The following is a 27,488-nucleotide window of genomic DNA, read 5'->3' on the forward strand; positions in this document are numbered from 1 at the left end:
AGATTACATATTATTTTTCTTATGCCCGGGCCGCACGGCGCACCTGCGTAGTGAGTCTAGTGAGTACTGAGTACTGACTACTGAGTAGTGACTAATGACTACTGACTACTGATACTGAGACGAAGTGACAAATCATCGATCACGAAGCTTCGTTATTCGTACGTACGATAGACGCATGTGCGGCCGCGGCATAACATTTTATAAAAAAATAATTAAATCAAAAATGCTTACTCTATTCTTATAAATGACGTTTCAGAATTTCTGTTTTCTGTTCTCTTTGGATCTATCATCATCCATTTTGGACGTGGTTCCAAGCGTTTGGTGAAAGAAAACTGCTTTGATCATGGGTCACGCAAATATTTGGTATTCTCACCCCCGTAAATACGGTCAGGGATCTCGTTCATGGTAAGCAAAACCTATGATTAAACTCGGAAAATAAATTGTGTTGGTTATAACACGTGCTAACGTGGATTCCTCTTTCAGCCGAGCATGCTCCAATCGACATGGTCTTATTCGCAAATATGGCCTAAACATTTGCAGACAGTGCTTTAGAGAATATGCACATGACATTGGATTTAAGAAGGTGCGTATTTATATACAATGCTATGTTTACTAAATACTAGGTTAAGTCTACGAATAATAAAAGGGTTAAGTATTTGCCTATTTGGTGTTCAGTGGTGATGGTAATTTCTAAGCACAAGAGACCGAGTTGTACGTGCACATTACAAACCCCGTGAGAGTTAACTTGGAATTAACGGAGTTGCATATTATTGACATTATTGATATCCTTGGCCTGTCCACTATTTAAGCTAAAATGTTTCAACACCGAAACAGCTTGTACTAAGTCCCCTAGGCTAGACAATTTGCATTATTTATTATTGAGAATGGAGTATTTTAGACTAATGAATTGCACTAGAAGCGAGGTAACATGATAATCTAAATAATCTACTTCGACTGGACGTGCCTAAGAAAATTTGTATATGGTACGTAGATAAGTAGTCTAACATATATTTTTCTTTTGTTTCAGCTGGACTAAATGATCACTTTAGGCTAATAAAATAAATATTCATAAAATCAATTTGGTATTTCTTTCAAACCTTTTCTATTATGTTTATTTTCTATAAATTATTATCAAACTAAATTGATGTACAAACTAAAAATCTGTTACTGAGTCAAATATAACAACGAATGTAAAACTGGAGTACTGTAAAGTGTTCTTATCTTAATTTTACTAGCTATTTGACAGAGCTTTGCTCGGTATTTGATAAAACAAGAGTTAAATGACATTTTCAAAAAATGATTCCTAGCTGGATCGATTTATCGCCCCCGAAACCCCCTATCCCTATATACTAAATTTCATGAAAATTGTTGGAGCCGATTCCGAGATTCCAATTATATACATACCTATTATATACAAGAATTGCTTGTTTAAAGATATAAGATATGTAAATGGTTGTCAATTGGTAACAACTTTTTATTCACCTGGCATTCAAGCTTTATTAGTATGTTGCAATATTGTACATTTACTATAAAACAATGATGTTAAAACAATGTGCAAAAACTGCCATCAACACAAAGGTAAATATTAAATTGAGAAAAACATCTTGAAGAATGTATGTACCAAAGGTCTACCTTTTAAGGAACTTAGGCTCTGTCCCCATCAAACACGGCGCGGCGCCGGCACCGTGTTACGGCACGACGATATATATATATATATATATATATATATATATATATATATATATATATATATATATATATATATATATATATAATGAAATTTAGTATATAGGGGGTTTCGGGGGCGATAAATCGATCTAGCTAGGAATCATTTTTAGAAAATGTCATTGTCATCGGATACCGAGCAAAGCTCGGTCAAGCAGCTAGTAAATATTATGTATGGTATCACTTAAAAGTTAAAACAACTAAGTTAAAATATTTTGTGGACTTGAGATAATATTTCACTTGTAAAGTTGGTAGGTACATAGCTTTACTTAAAATATATTAAAGCAGAAAATAAATATCCAAAGCCTTATAATTTATTTGTAAAATTGTATAAAAGTAACAAAAGTATAAATTACACATAACACTAAGTAGGTACTAACTATTATGAGCTATACATCTATTTACATCATTCACTAATCAAATTACAACGGCGGACTGCTAGCTGCTAGCTGACTGCGATTATCCAAATCTCTGCAACAATAAAATATAATTAATTTGGTTATTAAATCAGAAATTGTCATAGTTTCATTAGACTTATAGACATAAAACTTAACTAGACATAAAACTTTTTGTTCCGCCTGCGGGACTCGAACCCAGGACCCCCGGGATGAGCGCTGGCCACGCGTAATGCGAATTCATTTTCATCGATATTTTCATGGAAATAAGATATTTTCCCACATCAAAATGTAGCCTATGTCCTTTCTCAGACTCTAGAATAATTGTATACAAAATTTCATTGCAATCGGTTTAGTAGTTTTGGCGTGAAAGCAAGACAGACAGACAGACAGAGATACTTTCGCATTTATAATATTAGTATGGATAGTATGGATTAGAAATGCAGTAGGAGTTCTACATAAGATAAGATAGATTGATTATTATTATACCAAGTGATAATAATTATTATTAAACATAATATTCTAACGTATTAAAAACTATAAACAGAAACATACCTACTAACTAATAATTTCTCATTCTCTACGAATGAGAAAAGTAGGTATGAATTGTAGGTAAAGTCGGACAGCACATGAAGGTTTTCACTTGTACTACGAGCCTTACATCTACAGCGATTGTAAAAACAGTATCTTAGTACTATTTACTATATAAATATAATATATTCTGTGACAGTACAGAGTCCAATGTGTAAAGCTACGAGCACGAGCTCTTGACTATGCAATGAAAAACTTGTAAATAAGTTATAATAACATTGTATTTTTATTTTAATTATCAGATTTTAATTTATAGTGGTCGTTGTTTGCATTAAGTATATTTGGCAACTTTTTTAGAATCTCTAGGGGGGGCAGCTGCCCCTCTTTGCCCCCCCTTGGCCACGCCCTTGTCTATATTATATATATACTGTCTGACTGACATGGTGCTCTATCAACGCACAGCCCAAACCACTGGACCGATCGGGCTGAAATTTGGCATGCAGGTAGATAATATTATGACGTAGCTCAATCCGCTAAGAAAAGATTTTGATCAATTCTACCTCCAAGGGGTTAAAATAGGGGATGAAAGTTTGTATAGGTATAATAATACTTCTTAACGCGAGCGAAGCCGCGGGCAAAAGCTCGTAAGTCATAAGTTGGGAGTTTAATTAGCTGTTAAAAATGAAATTAAACAGGCTGTAATTCAACAAGTTTTCGGTTTCGAGTTCTTTTTTATCGTGTTTCACGAGACCCGTAGGTACCTATGACTTATAAGATTACTAGCTAATTTCCGGGATAATATCAAATGTCCTCCATTCATCAAAATGCGTCAAGACTCAAGCGTTCAAGAGTCAAGGCACAGTGGATTCATCGTACACATACTGCACAGTGCACATACTCGTACATACACACTATAAAAGTCAAACAATAAACATACTTGTGCGGCATTTGCAATAAGCGAGAAGAGGCTGCGCTGGGGCGGGCGGCAGTGCTTCTTGCCGCCCTCCGCGCAGCACAGGTTGGGGAAGCAGTCGACGCTGGTGGAGCAGGCCTGCGGGAACGCGTCCACCTCCGGCGGCGGCGTGCACTGCAGGTACGACTCCAGCATGCGGACGGCTGGAAGTAGATATACAAATCGTATGATGGGGGTGTTCCAAATTCTTGATCGTTTTTTGCCCACTGCCAGCTGATGTCTTCGTGACTAACACCTATCTAACTATCATATCTTTTCAAATTTTAGTAGCCAATATGTAATGATGTACTTTTTGCAAAGTATTTTTAGTCAATTAATATTTCATACGAATGATTTAGGAGCTCTTAATAGAAGTAACTTCGCTTTAAAATTAAATTTGGATTTTAAATTGGGACTACGTGGCACCAATTGTAAGTACATATCGGTCGGTTAACTGTACACATCGGTTACATCGATGAATGTAGATTATAAGGCTAATTTACGAAAGGATCAAACACCGAAATGACAAATTCCGGACACTCACGGCCCTCGATCCTGTTGGCGACGGGCACGAGGTCGAGCCGGGCGCGCGCGGTGCGGCAGTAGGAGCGGCGGCCGTCGGGGCAGCACACGCGAGGCCAGCAGTCGGCGTCCGTGCGGCAGGACTGCACATCGAACAGCAGCTCGCCCAGCGGCGCCGCAGGACACGAGCGCGGGATCACGCCCAGCAGCGCTGCCCACAGGAATTCATTGTTAACAGTTTGATGTTATGTGTCAATAAATTGGCCAATAAGAAAATCAAGTTATTAGAAATTCATATCCTAGACTCTAAAAACTTTTAGTCCTGCTTCTTAACAACAGCAGGAGCAGGACGCATCTAGTGCGGTCCATTTCTCGAAATTATTATACGTGGGAGAGCCAAGAGAGAGGGGACAGCTGCCCCGGCCCCTACAAGAGCGATCGGTCGCTAATGCTCACGAGTTTCATACCTAAACGTGGAGCGGAGAGAGTTGCGAGGTGAGAGGGAACCCCCTAAAGACCTATGCCCCTCCCCCTATGTAGAATCCTGGCTACGCCCATGTCGCGACGTAGCTTTTTACGATGCTCGTCGTAGATTCCCACGACGCGATGTCGCATCGTGTTCATGTGTCCCGGCCCATACCCGTATACTTTCCCGAGATGAATCTATTTGATGCAAAATAGCAATTATTGTTCTTACAAATTTTTCTCCTTATTTTATTAGCAAAGCAACAATTTATTCCTAATAAAAGAAGGAGACAACAAATTGTTGTTGGCAACAAATAACTAACGGCCGTTCCCAATATTTGATCTATCTCTGGTTTTGCCCTACTAGAGATAGGAATAGCTCACAATTGACATAAAATATATGTCTCTAATGTCTAATGTGAGCTATTCCTATCTCTAGTAGGGCAAAACCAGAGATAGATCAAATATTGGGAACGGCCGTAATGGTACATAATTTATACTTACTGATCTTTTTTTAACCGATTTATACTTACATTTAAACTAGATAAAGTAGATGTAACAGCAAGTTAATTACAAGGTATTGACTAAGCAGTAAATTATTGCCAACAGGATAAATTAATTTTACACCATCAGGTGACGGGTGAAGATTCGGGAATGTTGCTCAACGCGACGCGCGACGCCTTGACTTTTGGGACCGCCATTTGCAATTTCGCGAGAGAGATGTGAAGAAATTGCACCGACTTAATTATAGCAAAACAACTTTTGATCAATCGTGGCGAAATGCGAGTTGCGTAAACACACGTAATTATTAAAATTATTTAAGAACTGGCTCGAATCCGGTCGGGGCTTTCCTACTGTGTGTACCAATGTCTTACTAAATCTATAATTTTACATATTAAAATAATTATATTAAAACATTGTATCTGTATGCATAAAAATGTATTTTAAAATGTATATAATGGTTTTTCTTTTTGTAATAAGTAGGTATAAATTAACCATTAGTGAGATTTATATCGGCCAAGTCGTAGCGTAGGTACCGTAGCCGTCTACGGTCTAGCCCATACATAAGATTTCAACGCGCTTTCAGATATTGTACTTTTTTTGATTGTAAATTGTATTCAAGATCCTTTTGTATGGGTCTGGAGGTGAATCTTCCTATTAAGTAGCTAACGATTATGTTAATAATTTAAATATATATAAAGCCGAGTAGGTGTATATTTTTCTGAAAGTCGGTTAAAATTATTATATTTTTAGTACTGTACCTACATAGTGTTTGTGTATACCTAATGTTTTTAAATTATTAAAAAGTACTTACTTAATTAACCTTTCAACCCAACACAAACATGAAAATGCAATATTATTTGTAATTAGTAATCCGCACACAACCTGTATTTATACAATCACAAAATCGATTCGAAACGTCGCGTTGTAAAGTTGCATTACCTATGTATCGCGATTGGCGTCTATAATATAAACGGTTCATTTAACAGACGGCTCACAGATTGGGCTCAATCACTAATGCCTGTTAAATATTTGAACCGTGCCATCTCTTTCATTAATACGAAGAACGAAAGAGTAGTTACGTTTAACATGCGTTTATTTATAGGATAAACATATTACTGCAATGTTTGCACGCTAGAGGCAGCACCAGCATGGAAAGTAAACATATTAAGTTTGGTTCTACTAAGGAGGTTCTACTAAGGGGTGATGTGTTAGTAGCGCCCTCTGCTTTGACCTTGGCCTATTATTACCCCATTAACCCTTTGCATTCAACTGCATTTTGACGAGAATGAGATCGCTAGATAGTCTATTGAATGCCTATTGAATTATACAGTTGCTCTCTGTTATTAAACCTTAAAAAATTAACTTCCTGATCTATCTGACAGCTCACGGCTGATCTGATATGCAGATAACTTAAGTATTACCTACGGTTGAATGGAGGAAAATTACGTTTATGTAATGTCAGCCTGTATCAGATTAATATACAGGCATTAGAATATTACTGACAAGGAAAGTATTTTTTGTTAGGTAGGTGTTATTCAATGCAATATAACAATTTAATAAGAAGTTAATCTCCCCCGGTTGGTGAATATGAACCCCAGCTTTTTCAGATAATAAAATTTGACCACGTTAATTAAGTAATTATATATTAAGCTACGAATACGGTGAATAGTCAACTGTACCAATATGTACAGATGAAAACTTTCTTACCCAAGCGTCCCAGCTGGCTTTTGACTACTATGTCTAGATAGCAGCATACTTTAGTCGCTTTTGGTTGCCAAATTTAGGACCCTCATAGAAACGCTCGACCTAAAATGTCTATGTATATGTCTGTATGTCTGACAAAGCAAACAGTACACAATCCTAAATTGGACTACTGAAGTCTCTGTAGTGACCTATGCAATAGGCTTCGGCCTGACCATAAAGTTGAACGCTCCGTCAAAGGAGCTTCCTTTAGGGCTTGCTTCCATTATCCTGCAGGGAAATATCTTCGGTATATGTATATACCGAAGATATTTCCAACTCTACGTTTGGTGCAGTATCTGCAGTAGATACTCACGCGTGTGCTGCTGCTCAGCCTGCGTGGGTCGCGGCGCGGGCTCGCCCCGCACGCACTGCCGCTTGCAGCACACCTGCTCCTGGCCACCGACGACGCGGCACTGCGCGTTGCTGTCGCACGGCAGTGTGAACAGACCCGGCGCCGGGATGCTCTTCGGACAGATGTACTTTTGGGATTTACCTGAAAAGCACGAAGGTTTATGAAACAGAGACTAGAACCAAATGGTTCTATGTGTTATTAGTTATCACTATGGGCTCTGCTTAAAACATGCTCTGACTCTCTCTCTGACATGGGTTGGAATGTATATGGACTATGCTAGAAAAATGTAGAAACTGTTGTATGCTTAAAAATTTATATAAAGATCTTACTAATCTTCGCTGGAGCGTTAGCTGGCGTGGTCTGTATGGGCAGGATCTGCAGGAAGGGCCGCGGCGCCGCAGTCGTGGTCGTGGTCGGCTTCGGCGTTGTCGTGGTCGTCGTGGTGGTCGTCGAGCTGGTGGTACTGGGAGTCGTTGTAGTCGTTGTAGTAGTGGTGGGTTCGGGTGTGGTGGTGGTGGTGGTAGTGGTGGTAGTGGTGGTAGTTGTTGGTGTGGTTGTGGTAGTGGTGGTAGTTGGCGTGGTCGGTGCAGCGGTGCTGGTACTACTGAGCCCAATGACGCTAGTCGCCTCGGTGGTTCTAGAATAAGTCACATCTAGTAATACTGGGTTAGTGACGAGTGACGACGAGCTAAGAGGGTTCTACTGAGGGGTATAAAGTTAATGAACTAGTGTTAATGAACATAAACTACACAATAAACAACACAAATGTAATCTACTACTTTAACTACACAAACAACACAAAAAGCGCGTTTCGGCATCTTGGAAAACATGAAACATTTTTGGTAACGAATTACAACTTAATTTACTTAAGTGCCAACTATAATTAAATAATATTTAACTAGTACAAGTATATTCGCTAATCTGCGAATCTGGTAAAAGCGTAAAAGTACTTGAACTTATTAACATTGGGTTATTAGTATTAAACTGCGAATAAACGGTATTGCAACACCGGCCGACCTTAACCCGACCGAAACCTCTTACTTTTAAATCCTGTGCACACCGAGGTTTACTTAGCCAGATGGAAACGATCTAGATACTAAAATCTAGATTCTAGACCCTAATTTACCGCACGATGCCTTGTCAATATGCATAATATGCATACGGTAAATTCACTTCGCGTGTACATTCACAATAGAATAAGGCCGGGCGATATAATTATTATCATCATTACGCTGCAACTAAATAATATGAGAATAATTATTATGTAATTACGCGCAACCCACTACGAGTGAGGCAATCGCTGAATTATTTGTGCATTACCGTATTTTTTCGGCCGCCTTCTCCCCCTTGGTGCAGAAGTCGTTGCAGCAGAGGAAGTTGGCCCCCATGACGCCGCAGTCCGCGCTCTTGCGGCACGGGATGGGGAACAGGTCCAGCCAGCCGCTCCGCGTCCGCACTGCGGGACACTGGAGGGACTGGCATTCCGCTGTGGACAAACGTCGATGAGCTGTTAGATCTCCTTCCTTGATGCATACTCCGTCTGATTATATTTGTCTCCTTGTAAACAAGGAGGTAAATGCAGTTAATGAGTGACTCCACCCTAATTTCTAATCAACTCCTAATAATAATAATAGCTCCCACACCGGTTTCGGTGACGGTGGCCGGTTTCATTGAAACCAGGCCAGCTACGCGGGAGAAATTTTATAGTGCCCAAGTGTGTGCGCAGTACACAAGAGCACTCTCTATTCCCTTACTCTCATTACCCTGTGGGACGGAAGACCGACACGACCGGCAAGAGATCAGGCGCAGGACCGACTTTTTACATGCCCATCCGACGCATGGCTCATCTTACTTGTCAGACAATCAGGTGATCAGCCTGCATTGTCCTAACCAAACTTGGAAATAACATTTTTCCAACGCGGGAATCGAACCCACGACCTCCGAGTCAAGAGCCGCGCTCTATACCACTAGACCACGGAGGCGTTAATATCAACTCCTAAGTACAGATATACAGCAGGAACATAGAGATAATCTCCATAGAGCATAGACACGACAATTTTAAACTGTTTTCAAACGATGTGATGTTTAAGATTGTCATAATGACAGTACTTTAGTGAACGAATATACCTATTATTATAATTTCAACCGAGGCATTTACCGATTGCAGAACATAATCGTTATATCTAACAAGTGTGTCGCGATGGTGATAACTCGCGACGTGACTCTACCAGAGGAGTCAGCGCTGACGGTTCCGGAGGTGGATCTGTCGATGGCCACGCTGCTCTCCGCCGCGCCCCACCTCGGCAAGGCCTGCGAGGCCATCAACAACGAGTTCATGCTGTGCCGCCACGAGACGCGGGACCCGCGGGCCTGCCTGGACCTAGGCAAGAAGGTCACCGCGTGCACTCTCGACTTCTTCCGCTCGGTGAAGTGTAGCTGCGCGAAGGAGTTCAATCAGTACACGCACTGCGTCGAGAAGAGTTCGGGAGACTGCTCCTTCTCGAAGTGTCGCAAGACGCAGGCCGTGTTCGACGGCTGCATGGAGGAGAAAATGGGGATGGTTAGGCCGGAGTTCGGGTACTTCACACGAGCTCGTGTCCACTGCACCCGGCGGCCGGCGCCCGAGCCGGAGCGCCCGGCCGACTTCCCGGACGCCACGCCAGCAGTGCCAGACTCTATTTCGCGCCAGCACCCCCGCTTCGGCGGACGGTTCTACTGGATGACCGAGTAACACAACGGCCGAAAAGTGCCGATGCGTTAAAATGTGATTATGTCAATGATTAAAGTGGTTCAATTATGACGATCGAGCGAAATTTTATTTTAAGTGGTATTTTTAGTCGCTTGCAAATATTAACTTAGTAGTTAGTAGGTACTATACAATATAACATTAATATTCGACTTTGTTAGATTTTAGTACAGTAGGTGAATATCTAATGTAGAGTAAATTGAGTCGTTATAGTACCTACCACTCAACCTACGACTCAATTAAAAGTATATTTTAAACGTTCCTTAGAAAAAAGCTCTATCTGCATTTAGATATTGCAAAACATTACAATGACAACAATGATTGAATTATGAGTACATAGAAAAATTACAATTAAATGTTGACTAGTAATAAACTTACTTTCAAATATCGTATTAGACTTATGTAAGTAGACGCAGATCAAAAGTGCGGTTATGTTGCAAACGCCTTTGTACTGAGTGAGTTGTGTCTACGGGCCAGGCAACAACACTGCGTTGCGGCGTCGCATCGTACATATATACGACGCCGCAGAACGCATCGTAGAAATTTCCGATGCGACAGCGCATTGAGTGCTTTAAAAATAGAATTTCATCCTATCAGATAAAATTTTTGTATTGCGACATCGCATCGCAATTCGCATTACTGTGCGATGTTGTATTTGCGATTCGACGCAACGCAGTGCTGTGGCGCCTACGGTTGGTCAGTGTAGGGAAGGCTCAAGAACTATTGATAGTTTTTGTCGACTCACTGACGTGGACGGCGAATGGTAATACAGATAAACTACGTGGTTTGAACGTATACATTACAAATGTAGGTTACCGCAAATAGATCTTCTTTGCATAGATATTAGATAGTGAAGATACTTTAAAGTGTCTATTCGCTCGCTCGCCGAAACTTAGCGCACCTCAAAATTTTCTACGTTTAATTATTACTAGCTATTTGACCGAGCTTTGCTCGGTATTCGATAAAACACGAATAAAATGACATTTTCTAAAAATTATTCCTAGCTAGATCGATTTATCGCCCCCGAAACCCCCTATATACTAAATTTCATGAAAATCGTTGGAGCCGATTCCGATTATATATTTATATATATACAAGAATTGCTCGTTTAAAGATATAAAATTATCAGTATATCACAATTACATAGGATAAGATAGAGATAGTCAATCTCTAGAGCGGTGAATTCTCTTACAGGCGTGCCCACGGGCATGTGCGAGCGGGAAACTTTACAGGAGGTTTGTGCAATGCTTTTATAGTATGATGTGTGTGTCAATTGCAGACGGTCTGGCAGGCTAACTTTACAGGATAAAGTTGCCCGGTCGGGCATGTCCGCAAGCGTGCCCACGGGCATGGCTGTAAGTGAAGTCCCCGCTTAGAAATATATACACTATAAGTGAGTAGTAAGATGGGCCAAAGCCAGACGTAGAGCCGTAGGAATAAGATTTTATACTTAGGTAACGAGTCTGAGTGACTGTAGACATTTATGTTATCGCATATAGCTGAGTCAGTCTACAGATATTTTGGCCAGATTGTAACTATAATTAATAACTATAGTTACAAACCCCGTTTCAAAACAACGGAAGTGTAGCTTAGATTTTCAGTGAACATTTACGTAGTCGTTGCTTAAATATGTTCAGTATTCAGTGTTCAGTGTTCACTGAGTCCAGCTCAATGACTCTCGTATTCAGTTCAACATGATTTATCGTGTGCCATAATGCCTTTATTTTGAAACGGTGCGGTGCAGCGCTTGTAAATGATAAGGGAACATACCCATACTACGTGACCCATTTAGGGGGGGGGGGGAGGGGGGTTTTCAAAATACTACGCTCGGTCACGAGAGGGGGGGAGGGGGTCTAGAGTTTTGTCACGTAGTAAATTTCGCCGAGAGAAACGTCATACGAAATTTTTTTTTTCTCGCCATTTAATACTTGACACTCGCATTTATTTATAGCAAACAGCCATTAAAAAAACAGGCACTGTTGTCACTTATCAGGCATTTTGAAGTTTGGTGAAGCTGTCAAGCTTGATGATCATATGTAAATATATTTGGTGGTCGATTACACTAGTCGTGACTAAAATAGCTAGTACCATCGAGGAAATTGATTCCTAGGTAGTTGACAGATCAACGTCATGTAGTCGGATCATGTCAATTCATAGTTACTTGTGATCTGTCGGTTGGGTTTAACTTCAAACGCGACCAAATTACTTAGGTCCGCCATCTGCCTAGAAATTATTTTCTCTGATTGTTCTATTGTAATTTTAGATTATCACTAAATATTATAAAACAAAGTTTTTTTCCCTCATGTCCCTTTGTTCCCTTTAATCTTTAAAACTACGCAACGGATTTTGATGGGGTTTTCTTTAATATATAGTGATTCAATAGGAAGGTTTATAAGTATAATAACATTCATTAAATATAAGTGGAGAAATACTGTTAATTTTGAGGTTTCTAATGTGATGTCGTCATGGGCGTACCCAGGTTCTGGGCCAGGGGTGGCAAATTACCCAGGTTCTGGTGCCAGGGGGGGGGGGGCAAATCACCCAGGTTCTGGGCCAGGGGGGAGGGCAAATCAGATTTTTCATAAGCTAGGTGTTTATAAAGAATAAAAAATTAGTAATTTTTAGTTGTAAAAATATTGTATTGCAAACAAATGGCAAAAATTCGTTCTTAATTTTTAATTTTTATAGATAAAAGTACTAGATAATATACTTAGTAGGAACGTCAACATGATCCAGAGGGGGGCAGCTCGGTACGCCCATGGATGTCGTAAATAATTACATTTTTTCCGCTTACATTGCAAACGTAGGCTGAACCCTACGAGATTCATCAAAATAATGTACCAAGTATTATAAACATTGAAAAGGTCTACAGAAAACTCCGCAATGGTATATGTCTATTTCTTATGGATATCCCATAATAACAGTTTTTTTTTCATTTACTTTTAACGACAAATAATGGCTAACTTTTGAAGCGATTTTAACCAATACGGTATTAATACTTATTCAATAAAACACTTTAAATACATTGTAAATTTAATATAGATCTATATGGCCCTTTACAGCATATGATTTAAATGAATATTTTCGAAGATATTACATATTATTAAAAAATTGCGAGACTTAGCTTTTGCGGTGGTACCAATGCGGGCCACGGGTAGTAATAATGAATATAAATCAAAACTGCTGAATCGATTTTAATAATTTTTCAGTGGCTTTTTTATACTCTTGTGAAGCCGGGGCGGGTCGCTAGTTATTATATGTATATATTATACATAAATCTAAGTGATAATACTATAGGGTGTGTATGTGTTCCTTACATAGAGTTCACTGTGAAAGTAGCAGTGCTGAAAGACTAAATTGTTTTTCACTTTTGTATGGAGAACTCGTTACACTGAGGCGCTTGCCCATACAAAAGTGAAAAAAGTTTTGCTCATTCAGCGCTACTACTTTCACAGTAAACTCACTTTACGTACACATCCTAAAGTTTAATCACTTAGTTTTGTTACACCTTGTATAGTAGTATCTTTTTGGTGATCGTTATTTTTATTCCCATATAATTATTATAAACATGCAAAGAGTCTTTTGTAATACATAACTTAATAAGCACAAATATGAGTCAAATTATTTTCATTTGCTATCTACTATTTCAACTAACAAAATGATTAAAAATTACTCTTGTCAATACCACGTGAACAATTGAAAGGTCTTGGCGATACGCGTGGTCACCAGGGGGAGGGGGGGGGGTCAAAAAATCTTAAAAAGTAGGTCACGTAGTATGGGTATGCTCCCTAAGTAGTTATATCTAAATAAATTTATATAATATCATTTACAAGCATTTATAACATAAATATAAGAAATAAAATTAACACTTTTTGTATAATAACAATCGTAGATTTATGTTATAATAAGAAAATAATGTTTTGTTGAAAAAAATGTTTGAAACATTATGTGTCCAATATCCAAAATTATTATTCATGATTTTTATAGATGCTGTCATAAATCGTTTAATAGCTATTTCCACAAGGATTGCGGTCTACATCTGTCGAAATGTTAAGATCCCCATTCCCCAAGAAGGTTGTCAGTATGAGCAAGCGGCTTTTACCGCATTTTACTCCGGTTTACCTCAAGGTCGGCAAAAGCTGCATGCTGCAGGATGTTGTAAGTATAGCTCGTTATGCTGACTATTATGTGCATTAAATGTTACTACATCCAAAATGCGATGCGAGTTGGCGCCAAATAGATGACAGTAATTATTTGTACACAATTTATTATTGTGTACACAATAATTAAGGAACCCTAATGTAACAAACCAGCTGACTTCGCGCTCCTGCAACTTTCCCAGCGACGGTGGCCAGCGAGTTCGCCGAATCCCATACAATAGCTTATTCTTTTAGGTCCCCATTGTTTCAATTCCAGAATCATAATAATTTTCATTTTACATTTGTCACTTCTTAATTCTACTTCGATTAGGACAGTCGCTTTAGGATAATTGTAAATTGTAATTTTTAATTTTAAATAAATAATTAAATATTTTTTGGTTTTTTTTAAGTCCTCAGACTGCTACAACCGTAATTCAATTGTTGCAGTAGAGCACAAATATTTGGGAGTTAAGTTTTGGCCAAACCTACGCGACCAAAGCGACTGCGAAGCGGGAGCGTCTGTAACGCGGGACGTTCGCGTCGGCAGAGCGGGAATAATCTACATTCCACGTAGTTGCGCAGGTCTGAACACAGTTTCGCGTTGCAGACGCTCCCGTCCGGCGCGGCGTCCCGCGTTCCGCGTCCCGCGTCACTGACGCGTAGATTTGGCCGAAGCCTTATGATTTAGGTAGCTACTTGTACTACATGGAAGAAATTGATTCATAGGCTACTTCATAGGCAGTTGACGGACCTATGTCAATTGGTCGGATTATCAATATAATTGCTGCAATACACAGTGGGCATGGTTTGACATAATATAACGCGAGTCGCGACCAAATTACGTAGATGACAGGTCCGCCATCTGCCTATGAATCAACTTCTTTGATAATGCATATACTGTAACTAAGGCACGTTGTATTTTATTTTCGTTTTCTTCATTGATTTTCAGCAGTCAACGTCCGCAGTCAATTTATGAATAATCGGTTTCAGCAGTCAACTTATGAATAGTCGATGTTGTGAATTACGTGTTTTAATAAAATGTAATACTTAATTCAGTTGTTCTACGGTAATACGGCTCGCCTTCAAAAGACCGCTGCGATGCGCGCGTAAATAGTGCGCGCTCTTAGTTTTGATCGCACTTTTTTTCATGTCGACTAATTTTTTTGTGTAACTTTCTTACGGATATTGTAGTTAGTTGAGAAACATTTTTTTGTTTAGTTAGGCACATTATAGGCCAGAGTGGGGCAAGCGCCTCGGCCCCGGCCAACTTGCCCCAGTGTGGCTACGCCCATGATAATGACGCGCACTCCATACTGCATACTTTTGGTTAACTATCGGATGCTAAAGATGACAAAAGACATTGTTATATTTTGTCTGTTTGGATAGCTTTATTTGTTTTTTTGTTTATAGTGGAAAAATATGCTGAATTTAAAATCACAGCTAAGAAGACTTTATAATTTATTGAATATTGAGTAATAGTCGATCAACTAAAAAAAATGTATTCAGAGAAGTATAAGGGTCACCGCAGATACCTATACAATTGCAAGTTGGCCGACTATCGTACTGCGTACAACTAAATTGCGTAGTTTCACAATTTACAACAACTTTTTTTGGACAACTTTTAAATTTGTACCTACTTAATCGGAAAGGAATCGCGGTTCTTATACGATCGGTGTCTAATTATTTAGTTGTACAATTCAATTGGATGCAAATTGCAATGTGCGAGCTCTCATAAGTTGCTATAATATAGCTATTGGTATACTATGCGATTTAGTTGGCTAACTTGAAATTATAGGTCTGCGGTCGCTCTAAAGGATTTTTTTTTCAAAAATTAATATATAAACTAATATAGTTTCCGTAGTTTCCTTTCCGTAGTACCGCTAATTTTTGATTGATCAATGACAGGACATTAATAACGTGTTTTACACTACTAACAACATCATCTTAGTTACGTTCAAAGGAATTTGAACGAAAAGTTCCTTTAGAGCGACGCGACGGCCACGCGCAATACTTATAGGGATATTGCGCGTGGCCCGACACGCACTTGGCCGGTTTTTCTATATTAAAAATATTTAAAAATAAAATACTTAGCGTGGTTAAATATATCCAACAACAAATAAACTCCAGCATTTTCTGAAATGTTAATTGTACCTAGATAGTCCAGACTGTAGAGTATTGTAGAGTCTAAAGTCTAAACATTCCCTTAAAGTTAAACAAAATAATTATTTCGGACAGCAAACGTTTATTTCGGACATAATTTATTTACCCTCGAAATTGTTCTTGAAAACATTTTGGCAATTTCGGATTTCCGTTGGTATTACGTAAACCTCAGAACATTACTTCTAATATCTGTGATGTAAACCCATTGTTAAACTAAGGTTCATATATTATGTTTATATGTAACGGTACATACCGCATATGCATACAAAGACTAACATTATTACGAAATCTTATAATTAACCCACAAAAATTATATAATAATAAATTAATATTTTATGGTAATAGGATTATAAATTTTATTTGTAATACGAAAATTCTTTACCTCGCTTTTGCAAAACAATTGTTAACTAATTATTTTAAAGACGCAACGGAAGAACCTTTCATAAAACACAAGGATTTAACGTGTTTTATTAATGTTTTAATTCTGGGCGTTTTTGAAAGATTCGAAAATTTCAGGTGATAATAATAATTATTCGTCTTAATAATTTTTCGGAGCAGTCTCGGTATAGCTGGGGATTGGCCCGTGACTCGTGACTCGTGAGTGAGAGCAATGCTGCAAGTTACAACTCTATAGTTCTAAGGGGTTAACTGTCGCACTCAGAGACAAATTATATTAATTACTTAACTGTAATTAAGGTCAATTTATACTAGCGCAGAATCGAAGCGAAGCGAATTCCCAAAAACTGAACACAGAAAATTCAACCTTATCTCTAGAGCATAGTTTCTCAACCTTATTTTGCTCACCGCCCATTTTGAGAATAAGTTTTTTTCTAGATTTATTTTAATTTTACTTACCATCTGTCGCGAATTTAAAACAGCTATTGCCACGATTATATTTAAACGTAGATAATATAATATTATAGTCGTAAGGAATATGACCCCTAGGTATCATATTTCTGAGTTTAAAATGAAGAATGAAAGAAGAATGTTTCAATGGGAGCAATTAAAACGCATGCTTAGTTAAGTATATTGAGGAATATTTTTTTGACATTTTTGATAAAAATGATTACAATACCTACAATAACGATATTAATTTTTATTTCACTTTAGTACGTGATGAGCGTGTATTTTTTTGTCTCTTTAGACTATATTTTTTAATCTACCCACGCCCCATCTGCGCCATCTCAATGCCCCCTAATTTTCTCTGGGTCTTCTACTATCCCCCCCGTAAGTCTCAAACGCCCACAATGAACGCGTTATCGCCTACGTTGAGAACCTATGCTCTAGAGCGTAACGCATACATTACTTCTGCGAGGCAATCAGCGTTGGTCAGGCGCATCGACGCGAATTCGCGCGGATGCGCGCGCTTACTTAAGGTTGAATTTGTTATATTCAGTTTTAATAATTAATTTCGATGCGCTTCGACTCTGCACTAGTATAAATTGACCCTTAATGAAGAGTTTGACAGAGTGTATGGGGATTTTGTCGAAATCTTCATTTAATAACAGTTGAGTAATTAAAATTCGTCTCTGAGTGCAGCAGAAGAGGTTAAATAAGCCCGTTTGAAACAATATTCCACAGAACAATTTTTCGAGACCCTTCGTTGAAGTCTCTCGTCTCTGGATCGTCCAGAGAGAAAAGCTCCTAAGTAATCCTTATTTGCAAATTGCAGTTCCCATTGCCCATTTGATGTCGAATATCTTGTCTAAATAGCCTACGGGCCTGTAGGAGATATTAAAGGACTTGCACTAATCAGTCGCTGTCCACACTTGCTTTCTCCTGATTACTAATCACCTGCACTTATAACTAATCAAAGTAATTTTTCAGTTTCATAATTTATCTCTAATTCCATTTTCCAATTTAATTGTTTCATAGTAAAATGCCCAATATTTTTTTACAAATTTTCGCAACAGATAATACTGCCCTTGACCCTAGACTAAAGTGACCTTGAACTTAGTCCACTGTTTTCGCAAAAATACTAATAACTAAGTAGGTAAGTAGGTGGTTGCCTACTTGGTAAAATTGAAATGCCTAAAATTAAGTAGGTAGTAGAGGAAATACAGAAAAAATGACAGGGTGTTTTGTTTTTCAATCATATATTTTTTTATTTAATGACATTATAATAATTAGTCTCAACCGTTTAAAGTTATCTTAGGTTCATTGACTATCAGTAATACCGTTTTTTAATTAAGTAGGAACTATAATAAAACATACAAAAAGAAAAAAATTACTAATTACAAAAACCATTTTGTCCATATAGTATGGACAAAATGACAATATACACATTTTTAAGAACAAAGCGATAAATGCGAATACTGCTTCTATGAATACTGCTAACTTTACGTCAAGCTAGCAGTGTACATAACCAAAAACCTTAATAATGATGATATAGCTCCGTGACAAATGCATTGATCCGTGATAAATGAAAAATGCATTTTTTAATTTTTTCCCCGCTAATCGCTAGCACTTAATGAACACTTAATTGAAGTCTTAAACGATACATAGTAATTAACTGAGTTAATTCCTATGTATCGTTTACGACCGTAGATTTCGTCGTTTCGTTATGTACACTGCTAGCTTGACGTAAAGTTAGCAGTATCACAGAATATATATTAGTGGTACCAAGCAGTATTCGCATTTATCGCAAATTTTGAGGAGCACTGAATTCGCAATTTATGCACTGAAAGAGCACTTAATGAGCACTTATTAGCTAAGTAATTATCACGGAGCTATATCATCATTATTAAGGTTTTTGGTTATGTACACTGCTAGCTTGACGTAAAGCTAGCAGTATTAGCATTTATTGCGAATTTTGAGGAGCACTAAATTCGCGGTTTTTGTACCAAAATAGCACAAATTAATAACGCAATCCCGAGTTATTTTGCTGACTTTGTCATGCTAGCTTGACATACGTGTATTATAATAGGCCATTTTAATTTCGTCGCCCCTATATTATGTACGAACTCTACAGCCATCCTTGAACGCTACCGCCCTTCCTAGGACGCCATAGGACGCTGCCGCACATAGGCCATGGCCTAGCGGCTAGCCTATACTGCCTATACATAAATCCAGGGCATGCTTTCATAATATCCGTTTATTACTAAGCCCGATGACCTGCCTATTAAAAGACGATTCTAGCACACTTACGACTTAATTTGGTAAGTATCTCGGTTCTCGTCGAGTTTAACGAAAAGACGCACGAGATATCGTAACAGTTACGTGGTCGACCGGTAGTCTACTACTTACGGAATCGCTGGTGTTTGTCGTAATTCGTGCTTCTCAAAACCTGTCCCTGATTGCTAACGCGCTGATGATGATTAGCGTATAACGCCAATAAAACGCTCGTCGATCGTGGACTAATCTAAAGCCGGTTGTTACGATATTCTGAGATGTTTCCACAATATTTACACAATGTTAACTTATTTAATTTTATTTTTTATATTTAAAAATATTATCTAAATGCAATTAAAAGTTTGCAAAATGTAGAGTTGTAGAGCTTTGCGCCTAGCGGTAAAAACTAAATAACGCAGGTTAGTATATACCGTGCCACTTGCCAGTATCGAATATCGATCAGCAACAAAATACGAGTAGGTTTCGATTCGTATTTTTGCTTTGCGAGTTATTTGTCAAAATAAATAACTTTGTATATTTTTAAAATAAGTTTAAGGAACATTCTTATAAGAGTAACGTTTTAAATATTTGTATAGCTGTTATGTTATAGGCTGTACCCGCTTTTATTGGGTTTGTTTACATTAATTATATCATAATAAATTAAGATGGATCTGGGTGAATTATACGAGTAGGTACTTTATAAGTCGGCTGACCCGACGCTACATTGTATGTGTGGCACTTTTTTTACAGCACTTTTTGGTACTTACGATTAGCAGTTAATTTAAGTCATTAGTTAGTTTGAGCTCTACAATTAAAAATAATGTTGACAAGTCACATCTGAAGTCTGAACCAAGTCTGAACTAAAACTGAGACTGAAACTGAACCTAATTTTTATTGAAATAATATGATTATGGATATCGGACCCTGTAAGCGACATAATATAATTATTTTTACAGTGATTTAATTCTCAATAATAATAATAGGTATGTAAGCTACGAATAATAAATTGTATCTAAAATTGCCCGGGTTTATTGACTGTATCAAAACTTTGACGTAAGTTTTTAGATCAATACATTAATTATCAATTTGTATAAAACACGCGAACACTCGACGCCGGCGCGCGATTTGTTTTTATTTTCGTTGCGGTGTCACGATTAACCGCGAAAACGAATTTCCCAACTGAACCTTACAACAACCAAACTTTGCCCAAACAGCAAATAATCCAGCCTTTAAAAAAACAAATAATCAAATGTCAATAAATAAAACTCTACATTTTCAAATATGGAACTGCACTCACCGAGCTGCAGAACTGCTGCGGCCAGCACGAGTATGAGTAGCTGCGTCATGTCGTGGCACTGCACTATGGCACTATGTCTCCGTCGGCACTGGCCCGAGGCATTGGCAGGCTGGCAGAGCGCTGACAGCGCTGTGCGGGCGACGGGCGACGGGCGGGGTTGCATAATACAGTGCTGATACAGATTATCATTTGGCGGACACTTTCGCTGTGCTGCACTGCTGCCCTATTCGGGATGACGTCGATGCTTCGGCACGTTTGCTACTGATAGACTCGAAGAAAACTGACGAGCATATTTTTCCTTAGTGTTTTCACACATTGTTATATTCCACCTTTTTGGTGGCACCGTGCGAGTTTCTTACGCCGGTTCTTCTCGGCGGGGTTGTTCCCGAACCGGTAGTAGGCCTCATGTAGACGCGACGTTCTAAAAGTGTTAACTTACTTGGTAATAAATATTTTTGATTTTGATACCTCCTTTAAACAATATTAAACACATTCTCTACATAATATATTTATATACTATACAGAAGAAGTACCTATCAATTAAATACGTACTTTACATTAAAGAGCTTAAAAATAGATATATTGTAAACAAGATGACACCCGGAACTCTGTTGGACGCTAGTTCTTCAGTCATCTGAGTTCCGAGTACCTAGTCTGTGCTCTGTTGCGCCAAAATTCGTTTGTAGAGCGCGAACGGTGTAAATGTAATAAATGTACATTTTTACGGGAAAAAAGTATTAGCTACGTCTTTTCCCGGACTCAAAGTATCTCCATAATAAATTGCAGCAAAATCAGTTCAGCAGATGTTCGCATATACATATAATATTAGTATGGACATTGGATACTGGAAAAATATTTTGTTTAATTGGTGTCAAGTTCACAGAAAAAACTTACCACCAAAAATATTACGTACTTACAAATTAATAATACTTTACTGCGCGATAAACGTTGGTGGCGCTATAGCCATCCATTTCATTAAATTCGCATTTGGATCACAATTCACAACGATGAGTTCAAACATATTATATTGTATTATCTATGGTTCAAACAAAGTATCTACTATCTACTACCTAGGAGTCCTAGAGTAAAATACTTTTTGAACCGACTTCCAAAAAGAAGGAGGTTTCTTAATTCGACCGTATACTGTGTTCTTATTTTTTTACTTTTTTAATGTTCTGATGTCTCGCCATCAAATACCTACTTACCTACATCATGAGGGGTGTATGAAAAACTCATACAATTCAAAGTGGCTACCTATTGTACATAATATTGTTATATAATTTTATGATTATTTTGTATTTATACTTAGTCATTGCCCAACACAACATTATACCAAATTAGGTAACAGTATCGCATTATTAATGAACAAATTCACCTATATGTTACCTACTGCACGAGAAAGCTGGTATATTTAATAATTAATACATAATATAACTATGTAGGGTAGGTAGAGGTATTTGGACTACTGTACTCACATTAAACTTGTGTTAATGATTTTCATATTATATTTTAAATATTTCAGTTAAAAAATTAAAAAATAAAAGTCTGCAGTCAACAGGAAAAAAAACAATAGTATTTAACATACAAAATTTCATGTTGCTATAGAAAAGACATCAACGCGCGTCAATGTTTGTGGTGACTGGTGGTTCGCGCGCGCGACCCATTCAACCAAAAAAAATTGAGTGTTATTTTTTTTTAATGACATATTTTATCCCATTTAAAATCGCTGCAGAACGGTCACTCGCGGCGGAGGGTATAAGGACGGAAGCTATTTCTCAACATTTTAGTACTGAGTGATTATAAAAGAAAAAATACGTGTATTTTTATTTTTAACAAGGATTAATGTATCAAAATTTGGCATACGTGGGAGAGCCATGCTTCGGCACGAATGGGCCGGCTCGACCGGAGAAATACCACGTTTTCACAGAAAACCGGCGTGAAACAGCACTTGCGCTGTGTTTCGCCGAGTGAGTGAGTTTACCGGAGGCCCAAATATCCCCTACCCTATTCCCTTCCTTACCCTCCCCTATTCCCTTCCCTTCCCATCCCTACCCTCCCCTATTACCCTATTCCCTCTTAAAAGGACGGCAACGCACCTGCGGCTCTTCTGATACTGCGAGTGTCCATGGGCGACGGAAGTTGCTTTCCATCAGGTGACCCGTTTGCTCGTTTGCCCCCTTATTTCATAAAAAAAGGAAGGTTTAATTGCACCCTGTATAATTGGAATCTCGGAATCGACTTCAACGATTTTCATGTAATTTAGTATATAGGGGGTTTCGGGGACGATTAATCGATCTAGCTAGGAATCATTTTTAGAAAATGTCATTTTATTCGTGTTTTATCGAATACCGAGCAAAACCGACTAATACCGAGAAATAAAGATGGAAACAGGCACTTGAATTGTTCACAAAGTCAATATTATATTATGTGTATTTTAATATTTAATTATAATATTAAAATAAAATAAAAATTTAAGGGGGACTCCCATACAAAAAACACAAATTTTGGCCTGTTTATGCTCTATAACGGCACGGAACTATTTTCTAAACGTAATCACGCTTAAAAGGTGTATTTTTTTCTTTGTATTTTCACAGAGAACGCTTATTACATTTTAAATATTGTCACCTTGCACATTTTTATCTCGAATTAATAAAGTTCTCTTATTTTTTATTTCATTTAAAAATTTTCCCGCCTTATAACGGTGAATAAGCGTCATGACTTTCTTGACAGACTATACAAAAACGTCATTTTTGACAGTTCTCCTTTACCAGCAGCGCACATTGACTGACATTGACACATTCTATTAAAGCCTTGTCGAACTGTAGCAGGTATTGAGATACTATCAATGATGAAAAACTCAAAGCAGATATGTTACTACCGCGCGCGTTGTGAAGATTTAAATACGGCCCAATTGGGCCGTCTGTTGTTTAGTCTGCATCGAGCGCAGTCACGAACGTGCCACGTTCCTATAATATATAATAAACTACTCTGTGGTGCTGGTGCCACGTCTTGTCTTACCTTAAATAAATTGAAAATGACGTCGTGCGTGTTTCGAAAATGTAGCAATTATGACTCGGAAGTAAACAAAAAACATGGAATCTCTTACCACATGTCTTGATTGCAATAAATACCTGGTTTATTTACATTTTCAATATTTTTTTCGAACAATCTGGAAAAATCGAATTTTCGTCATAGCTCAGGCGAAGAAAGACACAGCGATACGATTCGACTAGGGAATGCAATCTTCATCTTGCAAGATCAAGATTCCACCAAGATCTTGAGTGATTTTCCAAGAATCAATCTTGAAAGCCATCAATCCTGAATTTTGAAATCCTGTTCGCGATCTTGACAAAATAGTCCAAGATTGTAACAAGATTTCGAGATTTCAGATTGTTCATACCTGCGCTGCAAAGCGCGTACCACAGATTAGGGTATATATAATAGTAAACAGATAAGCGCAGACGAACGACTATCCGTGACGCACTTTTTAGTCCGTGGAAATAGAACCTATGCAATTGCCAAATTATATGCAGTAACGCACACGTCTGCGCTGCGCGTCGTGTTTGTTACTGCATATAATTTGGCAATTGCATAGGTTCTATTTCCACGGACTAAAAAGTGCTATACGGATAGTCTGTCGTCTGCGCTGCGCCGATTTTTATGTTTTAAAAAAACTTAGTTTTTACAAATTCAATTTGTAAAAACTGAGTTTGTTATGTTTAGTTTATATAACAATACCCAATTTTCGCAAAAACAAATTCTTTGAAACATTACATAATATTATATGGGATATTATTAAATGCACATCTATATTATTTTTCGGCACACTAAATAACTCCACTAATTAACTGAATGCATACCAGAAAAGCTAATGCTGATCAAAAAAAACTATTGATTAACTGAACATGTCCTACAAAAAAAACTTAAACATCATACAAAACGAGACGACCTTTATAACCGAATTCGCACCAAAAATATGGTTCGTACATCGGAAAAATGATTTGTAGAACAAAAATTCGAATTGTTTATCAAAAATACTAAGTTGCACTCTAAATTGGACAATCTTACAGAGGAATTTCTAAAAACGATATGAAGAGCACAGGGAAAGAACGATCAAAGTCACCCTAAAACTGCTTTGAGGTAATAACGCCATCTAGTTCGTAAGACGCTAAGCTTGCCTGTCATTAAGCACGAAAAGAATATAAACGTACAAAGTCACGATAAATTACGTTTTATTTTTTTACATAAAAGTTATTAGTGATCATAGTCTAAGTATATATTATGTCTATGGTCTAAGCGGTAAAAGTTAAAAACGATCAGAGTTCGAGGACTTTGATCGTTCTTACAAGTTTTCGAACTAATAGTCAAACATCAGTTGACGTTCTCATGCTCTGTGACATTTGTATGATTTATATGATTTAGGTTTGGCCGAACTGGAAAAATATTAAATAAATCTCATTAAAAATATACAATATTTTTATTTTTTAGTAAATAATGAAACCAAAGTATTAGCAGTGATTTTAAGACAGAAATTATTATTATTGTGTCATTTCTTTAAGTACTTATGAGTCCTATAAGTTAAGAAATCATTTATCTTCTAATTTATAAAAAATGACTTTGATCATTCTTTCCAATGAGTTTCTAAAATACTAGAGTAGCAATGTCTTACAAAAGATTCTCAGAAATGCGTAACCACTTTTTTGTTCAAAAGACAATGTCAAGTCATATATTCGTTATGTCATTATGTATGTGGAGATATGCCTGCAGGCATCTTCGAAGTGGCAACGCGTTGCTACCGTAAACTTCCAATCTAGTTACGTTAGTAACATAGAATATCATTGATTCTTTCCCTGTACTCTTTATATATAAAAGTGCACCACAATAAAATAAATTTCCATTTTTTTTATGAAATAAGGGGGCAAACGAGCAAACGGGTCACCTGATGGAAAGCAACTTCCGTCGCCCATGGACACTCGCAGCATCAGAAGAGCTGCATGTGCGTTGCCGGCTTTTGAAGAGGGAAAAGGGTAATAGGGGAGGGTAGGGATGGGAAGGGAAGGGAATAGGGGAGGGTAGGAAAGGGAATAGGGTAGGGGATTGGACCTCCGGTAAACTCACTCACTCGGCGAAACTCAGCGCAAGCGCTGTTTCACGCCGGTTTTCTGTGAGAACGTGGTATTACTCCGGTCGAGCCGGCCCATTCGTGCCGAAGCATGGCTCTCCCACGTATAAAATGTCTACAAATTGACTAATCGTGCAACTAAAATACTTTTTAACTAACTATATATTCTTTTTGTTTCTCTGTTTTATTGAAAAACATGTTGGGGCCTGCACATCTACCGCCGCACTCACTCCTTTGCGCTCGCTCTTTAGCCTCTAACGCGAGTGCGAGAGAGATGGAACATTGCGAAGTGCAAACGGTCCGAACTGCGTCGAGTGCATTTGTTATTGTTTATCGACGTACGATTCGCTCGGAGGGAACTTGCTCGTGTTTAATTGCAAAGTAGGTAATTAGACTAATTAGTGAAGCTCGAACTTTTAAAAGGGATTGTTTCTACGGACACATTAGTATGGAATTAAACCAAATCCTATTAGAAGCCAGCAGCAGTAGTGTGCATAACCAGGAAAATGTTCCTATTTATTGTTCAGACGAATCTGAAGTGGAAGTGGAGCCTTCTGCCAAAAAGAAAAGGTCAAGAGGCAGAGAATATGTGTTCGAGAAGAAATGCGCATATGATAAAGAAGCCGAGATTTTTCTGCAAGCTGAAAATACGTAGTCGGTAAAAGTTTCACATAATACGGAAGATGGTACGAAAATGTTTTATCCCTGCAATCAAGTGAAATTTCGAGGACCACAGTGTGCAGCAAGTATTTATTTGCTTTTTGAGTGCGACTCTGATGAAGTTTTACCTTACCGAACAAAAGCCACGACCATTCATATATTATTGGTCCGAAATCTGATTACGGTAGCCAAGAAACAAAAAACAAGTTAAATAAACTTTTTGCATTACGTATGAAACCTAAACAGTTTACGTAATATACAGGGTATCACAGTTCCCTCAAAGAAACAACTGAACAATTAACCGTCGTCGAGCTGTTTACGGATCTCCTACGATTAGTCTTGGAGAGCTTCAGGTATGGCTTATTGAACACTCTAAGGTACCTGATGATGAGCACGAACCCTATGTCATTTGTTATTATGTCTACGAAAGCGAAAAACCGACTTTTCGATTTGCTATCTCCACAAAGTCTCTGCTAAAGTTAACTACATTAGCCACTAATATTCATGCAGATGCGACATACAAACTTATTTGGCAGGGGTTCCCTGTTCTATTAGTCGGGACAACTGATAAAACTAAGTGATTTCATCCTCTTTCTCTGGCTGTGTCGACTTCTGAACGAAAAGAAGATTTTCATATGCTGTCCCAAGGTGTTCGGAACTCCGCCTTTTCCCTTTACGCGCTCTCTTTCCACCCAAAAATATTGATTTGCGACGCAGCTAAAAGCAATCAAAACGCATTTAAAGAAGTGTTTGCTACTGAAACTACTGTAATAATGTGCTGGGCTCATGCAAAAAAGAATATGCAAACTCACGTGGAAAGACTTGTTAACAAAAAAATACGTAAAACTTTACTACAGGATATTGATATGTTACACTCTGCCACATCTCCAGATATGTTCAAAAGTTTAGTCCATGTTAAGTTAGCACTTGATGATTTTATGTGTACCTTAATATATGAACATGACATATTAAATTGGGTTATATTTAGAATAAATGATGTTCCTAAAAGTAAATTAGGTGATGGTTTTCCTTTAAAAAGTTGTAATATGTTTGTTGAACTAAGG

The 27,488-nt window shown here is 37.9% G+C and overlaps 3 protein-coding genes across 3 annotated transcripts; 2 read left to right on the top strand and 1 right to left on the bottom strand.

Annotated features, from left to right (window-relative positions):
* Positions 1–246: 246 nt before the first annotated feature.
* Positions 247–1,074, top strand: LOC121726270 (40S ribosomal protein S29). The gene is made up of 3 exons (XM_042113546.1): positions 247–405; positions 484–583; positions 1,028–1,074. Exons 1-3 carry the CDS (start codon positions 344–346, stop codon positions 1,034–1,036), a joined length of 171 nt encoding a protein of 56 aa, XP_041969480.1. The 5' UTR covers positions 247–343; the 3' UTR covers positions 1,037–1,074.
* A 969-nt stretch (positions 1,075–2,043) lies between these two features.
* On the bottom strand, positions 2,044–20,718 carry LOC121726258 (integumentary mucin C.1). Its single transcript, XM_042113531.1, has 7 exons — positions 20,643–20,718; positions 8,510–8,675; positions 7,519–7,826; positions 7,151–7,330; positions 4,148–4,336; positions 3,589–3,767; positions 2,044–2,196 (listed from the first exon to the last, which is right to left on the bottom strand). Exons 1-7 carry the CDS (start codon positions 20,689–20,691, stop codon positions 2,185–2,187), a joined length of 1,083 nt encoding a protein of 360 aa, XP_041969465.1. The 5' UTR covers positions 20,692–20,718; the 3' UTR covers positions 2,044–2,184.
* On the top strand, positions 9,314–9,951 carry LOC121726267 (NADH dehydrogenase [ubiquinone] 1 alpha subcomplex subunit 8-like). The gene has a single exon (XM_042113542.1). It carries the CDS (start codon positions 9,390–9,392, stop codon positions 9,918–9,920), a length of 531 nt encoding a protein of 176 aa, XP_041969476.1. The 5' UTR covers positions 9,314–9,389; the 3' UTR covers positions 9,921–9,951.
* Positions 20,719–27,488: the final 6,770 nt, after the last annotated feature.

This window comes from Aricia agestis, chromosome 4, assembly GCF_905147365.1.
Source record: "Aricia agestis chromosome 4, ilAriAges1.1, whole genome shotgun sequence".
Lineage (NCBI taxonomy): Eukaryota > Metazoa > Arthropoda > Insecta > Lepidoptera > Lycaenidae > Aricia > Aricia agestis.